This window comes from Eurypyga helias, unplaced genomic scaffold (genome assembly GCF_000690775.1).
Source record: "Eurypyga helias isolate BGI_N326 unplaced genomic scaffold, ASM69077v1 scaffold1468, whole genome shotgun sequence".
NCBI classification, from domain to species: Eukaryota; Metazoa; Chordata; class Aves; order Eurypygiformes; family Eurypygidae; genus Eurypyga; species Eurypyga helias.
In genome coordinates, this window is record NW_010268671.1 from 9177 (window position 1) to 18372 (window position 9196).

Sequence of the window (9196 nt, forward strand, 5' to 3'; positions counted from 1 at the left end):
CCCCTTTCCCAAAGTTGGGTCATACCCCCCCCCCCCTTCTTGTATACCCCCTAAAAGCCTGGCAGTGACCTTCAAAAAAACCCTGCCCTGTAGCTGCCCTAGGGGTTAGATCTCTTGCATGCTCTTTTTATGGTGATTTCAGCTAAGCACTATTTCACCTCTTTGCTTGTAAGAATGTCTCATGGGACACTATTAAAGGTCTTAATTATAGCAAACTATAGCATGCTATTGCTTCTTTGTTGCTCAGCCTTGAAGTACAAAAGAGATTGATCTGCCAAGAACAAATCAGTCATATCAGTGTCAGCTGTTCTTGACAGCATGGTAGCCTTCTGCTGATTTTTCAATTATTGTCTTTAAAAATTACTCAGTGTGGTTCTAGTATCTTTTCTAGGTGCTCACATGGAAGGCCTGGTTTCTAATTACCTTGAGCTTCCTTTCCTAGCTACAGAGAGGCAGTATTTGCTTCTTGTCAGCCCTCTGACACCTTTACCCATACTCTCAAATGTAATTACGGAGGGTGTGGATCCATAAATAACTTGATTGGCTGTAAATATTAAATAGTTTTCACTTCAGTCATTCCATACTCTGACCTGTTCTCTTTTCCCAATGCATAACACTATGGCAGTGAGTATCTGTCAGCTTTTCTCTGTACAGAAAGAAATATTTGTCGTGTTCTCTGTCAAGTGCTGTCCTTTAAATAGCAGACCTGACTGGTTTTTATTATTCTTACGCTTAATGTGTTTATACAGCCTTTTCTTTCTTTTTATGTCCCACAGTGGGCTATCAAGGAAACCTTCTAACCAGAAAATTAGTTGCTGTTAGATAATCCTTGTTAGGTACCTCTGTCTGTAGAGGGAAAAGGTGATCTGGAGAATTCCCATTCACTTGTTAAAAGGTGGGTTTCTCTAGTGGAAATGAAGTTCTGGAGTGTATAGGAACAAGAAGTGTTCAGCATTTCTAAAAATTAGTTTTGATAGAGATTTAGAGTCTACAGTTTTTCTAGCAAGGAGGAGTTGGATTCATTTTAAGGAACTATGTCTGTGTTCATGTAGCACGAGAGGAGAGGGGACAACTGCACCTAGCTCAGCGCAGCACAAGAAACGGGACTCTCATGTTCTCAAATCAAGAGGCAAAGGAAGAAAACAAAAAAAAAGTCACAAATGTGAAAAAACAATGAGAGGAGAATAAACCAGTAACAGGGAAACCAGCTAAGAGGCAGGCTGGATGGCATTTCTAGCTTGACTAGCTGCCGTGCAACCTAAGCAACTGTATCAGGTATTTTTCCTGAAATACCAGTGTAATTAAGGATCCAGTAGGAGCTTTAGCTCACAGGGATCCCAGTCTTCCCAAACAACAGAGTTGAAGTTTTAAGTGCCTTTGACTTTTCATCATGAGATCTCAACCTCTCAGTTGTGTGCTTTTGAAAATGCTTTTCAGGCTTTCTTTTTTTCTGAAAAATGTGTCTTTATATTCATCTTCCATTATATTAAAAGGAGATAGAAGTATAATTGGTGAATGGCAGAATTCCGGGGGAAAAACCGACCAGAGCCCCACATCTGTGATGCATAAGGGAATGCTGCCAACAAAAAGAGCCAGTCTTTTTTTAGGCTGGAGGTTTTACAGTCATACTGCTTTTGGTGAGGTTTTTTTGTGTGGTTTTTTTTTTTATCTGCTGCAGACAAGAGGTCTCAGACAGCCCCTGTGAAGGAAGACTATTGTAAACTGTGAAACGCTCTCTTCCTTCCTCTGGAGATTCCACTGGCAAAGCCATTCTAATAGTTTCCTCCACTCGATCTCAAAGCTTCTGCTGCGAGAAGAATGAGCACTTACCAGTAGGAAGCTCATAAAATGACTTGTAAAAGTGAATCTCCAGGAAGATGTGTAGGATTTTCTGCCTCCTGGCTCCAGACAGGATATAAACTGTTCTGCAGTTGTCTATAGTTGTTCTGTGTATACAGTTATAAGACCTGATCGATGTTTTAAGAAAAAAAAGAAAAGAAAGACCTCCCTATTGAAGCTCATTTTCATTAGTTTGTATTAGGGTAACACAGAACCACTGAGAAATTAGGCCCTGCTGCCTGATCTACTTTACAGCTGCACTGAAAGTAGCAGCCTCTGTTAGGAGGATCTGAAGAACCACAGACAGAGGAAGGTTGCAGACCTTTTCATATTCATGTTTTCATTCCCAATTTAGGGATGAGCAGCTGAGGCTAAAGAAATAGCGGTCCTGATGTGATGCTCCCTGGAAGTCTCTGGGAGTCTGGTTCTGAGCAAGGCTGGCCCAGGCCTGGGCTTGCAGGATGAGTTTGTGGCACAGCCAGGAGTTAACCTCAACTTTCCAGAACTTCCTGATGGTTGTGTTTCTGGCTTTGCTAGTTCACACCTCCTAGAAAGTGCTCCTCTCTAAACTTTCAGTACGTTGTCTTTCATTCTCACCATTCAGTAACGACTTGATGTGCTTGCTAGGACTTTGGTGCAATTTCTAGGAAGCTTTCATAGTTTGGTAGTAACTGAGGCTGTTTTAGAATATGCTCTTTTTTTTCTTTTTTTGATGGATTCCTTTGGGTAGGGATTTATTAAGGTGGTTTTTTGTGGAAAAAATTGGGAATTGATACCAGCCAAGGTCTTAGCTTGGGGTCACTGATTTAATTCTGTAAGAACAGGCTGAGGCTCCAAAATAAGATCTCCATCATGCACTGTGTAGACTATAACTATGCTTTACAGCTGCAAAGTGGGTGCTACCCTGTGTCCTCTTACTGCTGACAGCCCTTGTTGAGCCCATTGCATGTCAACCCTTGTTACATCTCACCCACAGTGGTGAATCTTTGCCTGCAATACTAATTTGGCAATTGGACTGTCTGGTGGAGTCTCCACAGTGAGTGCCTGAGGGGACATGGAACAAGGGATGGGGTGACATGGGCTGATCGGGGCGTAAGAGAATCATACCACTTTCTATTGACCAGGGTTGGGAGTGCTGGGGAATGTGGACCCTGCGAGGAGCTTCTAGTGTTGTGTCAGGGTTGAGAAGCGAGCGAATGTGTCTGTTACTCGTGATGCCTGTTCTGTGCTTATAGCCCCCAGCAGTGCTTGTGAGACCTCCTGTAACAGGCAAGAAGTGCAAATATCCAAGCCCACTTCTGTATGCAGCGTGGCAAGTCACTCCCTTGTGGCCTGTGTATGAAGGTGCGTATGAGGATCAAGGAGTGGAGTAGTGCAGCAAGACGACTACTGTGCGAGAAGTTGTTGATCCTCATGCTTACTGCCTTCTCGTGTGCCCGAGCGCACTCCGAATACTCCCTGACCCTCTGCCAACCCTCCGTAGCAAAGTGTCCGTGATTACTCAGGCGTGTATCTCCATGCCATGGGTACCGTGTGGCTGCTCTATGCCGTAGTATAATTAATCAGTGTAAACACAATTAATGTGCATGAATTCGTATGAGACTAGTGTATTGTCTTGTCCGCCTGAAATATTATATGCACCTGCTCAGGAATTGTAACTCTATTGAGGTAAGGATATTGGAGCATACTGTCCAAGGGACTCTTCAAAGCTAAGTCCGCGTTCCAAGCTTGACTGCTACGAGTGACTAATGAATATGTATTGTGCTCTAGAGGAGTAGTAGCAATCCTGGGGCTGGCAAACCTTACCGCGAATGAGAACTCTGCACAAGAGCTGATCCGCAAGATCCACAAGAAAGGGCTTGTCCAATGCTGTGGTTTCCATCTTTTACTCATTTAACCAGCTTCAAGTGTCAGTGCCTTTCTTATTGAGATCCCCAAAGAACTGGCACCTCCTTGGCGCAGAACATTATGCTGGGTGAAAAGTTGGAATCTGCCTATTCATGCAGCTAACTCAAACAAACCCTCTTGCTCCTTCCTGATATCCAGGAATTGTGTGCTTCTGTCAGTAAAGCTGTGTAATGCAGCACTTGGCAGTTTGTCAGCACAGCCTGTCTTTGTGGGAGGGTTTATTTGGCAAGGGGAAGCATCGGGCTTAATGTGTGGGAGGGCCAGATCCTGGGATTTTCCAAGAAATTTTGTTCCACACGGAATTTCCCGTCTCGTGGAGGACAGGCCAGTTGAAGAGAATAAAAGGCCGTAGTAAAGGCAGGGGATCACACAGTCCAGACACTTGGAGCTGAACTTAATCTTCAAGTCCGTATTCGGCAACTTAGCAACGGAAAGCAGTCACTGAGGAATATCGCAGAGGACTTTTGCCATCTGACCACCACAACTACAACCTGTGAGTATAGATGGAGTGTGTTCTTCTGTTTCATTGCTCAGCTAAAGGAAAACTGGACAGATGGAATTCTGTGCTGCTCTTTAAAAGCTGTTTACATTTAAAAGCTGTCTTGATATTAAGAACTGTTTTAAAATGAACAATTTCCTAACAATGGAAATCTTATTTAAGTCCTGAGAATAATTATGAAGAAGCATGTAGAAAAGATTGCATAGCCAGAATTTTATATTGGGTTGTAAAAAGTCAGTATTTATTCTTTACAAATGTGTTCCTTTGATCTTTCATAGCCATCTGCTTAAAAGATAAAGAGAAGAGAAAACCTTCAGAAACATGACTTGCTTGTGGTTCCTATCTCTTCTTGCTTATGGTAAGTGTGTATGTCTGTAGTAAACCAGTTGGATGATAATATTAGTGTGACTGTTCTGTTTGAGCTCAGAATTAAACAGAATTTTTGAACCTGGCCTAATTAGCTTGAGGCTAGGTTCACACAGAAAAACCTCTAGCTGCATTGGCACGCCTGCCTGTTAAATACACAAAAATACACGATTGGCTCCTGTAGTTTGCTATGAAGTCTGCAGAGCTTTGTATGATCAGACATAGTTTTGGAGGTGAAAGTCCCCATACTTGATGGTGCCATGCCTGTTTTGAAGCTTGCCAGTTAATTGTTTATAAAGTAATTGCCTCTACTTCTTATATAAATTCAGATATGGGAAAGTTTTTTCAATATTTAGAGAGCTCTATATATCCTTTTCTAGAAAGAAAGGAGGGAAAAAGTCAGACACCAACTTTTGGACATCTTTTTGTTCTAGGACTTGCAGTACTGCAGGGGGTGAGTTGTTGGACGTACCATTATTCAGACACAAACATGACCTACAAGGAAGCAGAGCTGTGGTGCAAAAAGAGATATACTAACATGGTTGCCATTCAAAATAAGGAGGAAATCAACTACCTCAATAAATTCTTACCCTTCAATCCGGGTTACTACTGGATTGGGATCAGAAAAATTAATGAGGTATGGACCTGGATTGGAACTAACAAAGAACTGACAGAAGAGGCAAAGAACTGGGCTTCAGGTGAACCAAATGGCAGAGGGAATAATGAAGACTGCGTGGAAATCTACATCAAAAGAGGGAAGGATGATGGCAAATGGAATGATGAGCAGTGTGAGAAAAAGAAGGTCGCCCTGTGCTACACAGGTATGGTATGATAAAGGCCATTTGAGTGTGCCCCTGTGGAGATGAGGTGCTGGGTGGGTTGAGTTGGTTAGCCTGGTCTTACATATTACCACTTGACTTTGTAAGCACTTGTACCCTTACCCTTACTTACAGGGCTGAGGTTATCCTTACTTACAGGGCTGGATTGATCTCACTTACCTTTTAGCACCCAGAATATTACACAACTTGTATGAGCAAATCACTGGGCCTTCTCTATAATCAGTGGAGAGAAACAGGCTCTTCCAGATGGTGACTTTCATTCCACTCTCAAGTGGGTGTCTCAGCTAGATAAGAATGGCCCTTTTGGAGGCACCTGTCTCCTGACTATAGAACACTGGATTAGATTAGGCACTTTGTGTAGAGGTGGCTAAGGCTAGTTTAAAAAAAAAAAAAAAACCAAAACCCAAACAAGTGAAGTATCAACCAAATTAGAGCTGTGGTGAGTTAATGAAGAATGTCCCTGTTGAGGATTTCTACCTACCCCATAGTATATTATTCCTTTTGCATTTTAGTAAGTGTCAGAAAGATAACAAAGTGCTAGCCAGTTTTCATTAGTTGCCATTGCTCTTTCTTTTATAATTTGCTATATTTTTTTTCCTTTTTATTTTCCCCCCAGCTTCTTGCAACCCATCTCTCTGCAGTGGCCGTGGAGAATGCATAGAGACTATTAACAATCACACCTGCCGTTGTAACCCTGGATTCTATGGGCCTGAATGTGAATTTGGTAAGCTTACTTCATCCTGCTTTTCAACCAGGGCGATGCTCATGCTAGCTACTGTTCAGTTTGTCTGGCTTGTTGACGTACTTTCTCAGCCAATGAGGCTGACTGTGTACCTTTTTGTGTTTCTTTGAAGTTGAGAGTTGTGATCCACTACAACAACCTGACCACGGGAGCCTCGAGTGCAACCATCCGTTGGAGAACTTCAGCTACAACTCCTCCTGCACAGTTCAGTGTGAGGAAGGCTATGAACTGACTGCACTGGAGCCTGTATACTGCACCTCTTCTGGGGTCTGGTCTGCCCCCCTTGCGGCATGCAAAGGTGAGCTTCTCAGGCAGTGAGACATGACCTTTCTACACTCTGTGTAGCTCTGTAAACTTCAGTGGTGCTCTGTTAGTAGGTACAAACTGAAGTTCTGGCCCACTCCTTTGTAATTGATTAGGTGGTGAAGGTGCTATGTTATTGCACCACACAGGTGTCTCTGTTCCTGAAGAGATGAAATGAGCAGGATGAATGATCCAGCCCTCATCTAGATTTCCTTGCGGGGACTTTTCCACCTCTTAGTGGGGAACAGGGAATGGAAACAATCTAGCTGAGAGACTGATCACAAGCCAGTTACTGCTGACTGTAGGAATTATTTTTTGAGGTGTTCAGCTTAGAATAAACCATTGTTTGAAGCAAATAAAAGCATCAGACATCACCAAGCAGCAGTCAAAATAGGAAAATTTTGGATGGTAACTAGTTGCTGTCATGAGCTGCACATGACTTTACAGCCTTGCCCTAAGAGTCAGTCTTCCATTTTAAGATCTTTCTACTCCTGTCTCCTTTTCAGCTGTGACCTGTCCTGCCTTAGAAATGCCTGCTCATGGTGCTGTGACCTGCTCCCAGCCCTCTGCAGAGCTCACCTGGGGTTCCACCTGCGAGTTCACCTGTGAGGAAGGGTTTGCCCTGACAGGACCAGCCACACTGCAGTGTGGGCCTTCTGGGGCCTGGGACGGGCAGCAGCCATCCTGTGCAGGTACCTTTCCCGATCCCTGCTCCCCTGAGCATCTGGGGCTGTCAGCACAGGCATGTCGCGTTCCTGAGGCGTCTGTGCTGATTGGTGTTGTGTTCCGTGTGTTGCAGCGGTGAGGTGTGAGGCTGTAAGCTGGCCAGAAGAAGGCTCTGTGACCTGTGACCACGCTCCTGCAGATCTCACCTATCGCTCGCGTTGTGATTTCCGCTGCAGCGGGGGCTACGTTCTGGACGGCCCGTCCAGCATTGAGTGCACGGCACAGGGACAGTGGTCAGAGCCAGCGCCAAAATGCAAAGGTAAGACTTACTGGGAGGGAAATCACCAATTAAAGCTTAGAGTAGCTCAAATAGTCTGAAGAGACTTCCTCATTCAAGTGTAGTCAAGGAGTAACAGTCACCCCTGGTGTGTTTATAGCACTTCTCATAAGCAGATCTCAAGACGGGGGATCATTCAGCCTGTTGTATTAAGGAGGAAATAGCAGTGCAGGAGTGACAAGCACCACTCAGGAACTGTGTCCCCAACACAGAAGATAACAGGCTTTTCAAGTGGAGTGTTCTGACAGGAACTCTTTATTCCCTACGCTCCAGATGGGAACCAATGTCTGTTTATGCTTGTGGAGCTAGTCTCAGGATAGCTTGCATGCTTTGGGTGGATGTTTAAGGGTTCTGGCCATGCTGTGCAACATCCCAAAACCCCTGTTTCCTGGAGCGCTGCTAGGTCTGAAGGGAAGTACTATGGCTGTGTAGGGGACAGCTCCAGGCAGGGCATGTCCTCTTGTCAGCTCCGAGAGGAGTGTTTATCCTGACGTGTTCCAGACTGAGCTCTGTGCTATCTTTTCTGCTTTTCAGCTGTGACCTGTCCTGCCTTAGAAATGCCTGCTCATGGTGCTGTGACCTGCTCCCAGCCCTCTGCAGAGCTCACCTGGGGTTCCACCTGCGAGTTCACCTGTGAGGAAGGGTTTGCCCTGACAGGACCAGCCACACTGCAGCGTGGGCCTTCTGGAGCCTGTGTGCAGGTACCTTTCCCGATCCCTGCTCCCCTGAGCATCTGGGGCTGTCAGCACGGGCATGTCGCGTTCCTGAGGCATCTGTGCTGATTGCTGTTGTGTTCCATGTGTTGCAGCGGTGAGGTGTGAGGCTGTAAGCTGGCCAGAAGAAGGCTCTGTGACCTGTGACCACGGTCCTGCAGATCTCACCTATCGCTCGCGTTGTGATTTCCGCGCCGCGGCAGGCTACGTTCTGGATGGCCCGTCCAGCATTGAGGGCACGGCACAGGGACAGTGGTCAGAGCCAGCACCAAAATGCAAAGGTAAGATTGAGAAACACAGTTGTGAAATACTGTTTTCTCGTCACCAGACAGCATGCTGAAATCCCTATTTCTATAGGGTCCTGGCTCCAAACTACGGTCTGGTGTGTCTCCTGTTTTTAGCTGTTTTGCTCTGGTTTAGAAATGCCTGCTCAGGGCTCTGTGAACTGCTCCCATCCAAAGTCAGATGAATTTGGAAATACAGTGTACATCTGCTAGCATAAAAAATATAGCCAAAACAGGGAAGTCCTTTGTGACTCTTAACCCTTTCTCTCTGTCTTGCAGTTGTCCAGTGTGAACCGCTGAGCTCCCCTGAGCAAGGCTCTATGGATTGCTCACACGGTGCTGGGAACTTCACATACAACACAGCCTGCCACTTCAGCTGTCCGGAAGGATGGAGACTCAATGGCTCTCATGTTCTTGAGTGTGGTCATTCAGGGAACTGGAGTGCCACTCAGCCCACATGTGAAGGTACTTTACTTCTAGCCACAGAGAGGTGGCACTGGGTTTTTAGGTGAATGAGGTATGGAAGGGTGGAGGAGGTAACACCAACCAGTGAGCTAGAACTTCTAGTGAATTCTCTGAATTAAAAAGCCCAACAAAATATCTCAGTATGGTTGGTTTTGTTTGTTTGGTTTGTTTGTTTGTTTTTGGTTTGGTTTGGGGTTTTGTTTTGTTTTTTTTTTTAAAAAGGGGAAAATTCCTG

General features: G+C 45.0%; 1 protein-coding gene across 1 annotated transcript; it reads left to right on the plus strand.

Annotated features, from left to right (window-relative positions):
* Positions 1–4567: 4567 nt before the first annotated feature.
* On the plus strand, positions 4568–8796 carry LOC104514202 (E-selectin-like). The gene is made up of 7 exons (XM_010157808.1): positions 4568–4604; positions 5047–5433; positions 6068–6175; positions 7003–7188; positions 7296–7481; positions 8034–8200; positions 8776–8796. The coding sequence occupies exons 1-7, from the start codon at positions 4568–4570 to the stop codon at positions 8794–8796; spliced, it is 1092 nt and encodes a 363-aa protein (XP_010156110.1).
* The last annotated feature ends 400 nt before the right edge of the window (positions 8797–9196 follow it).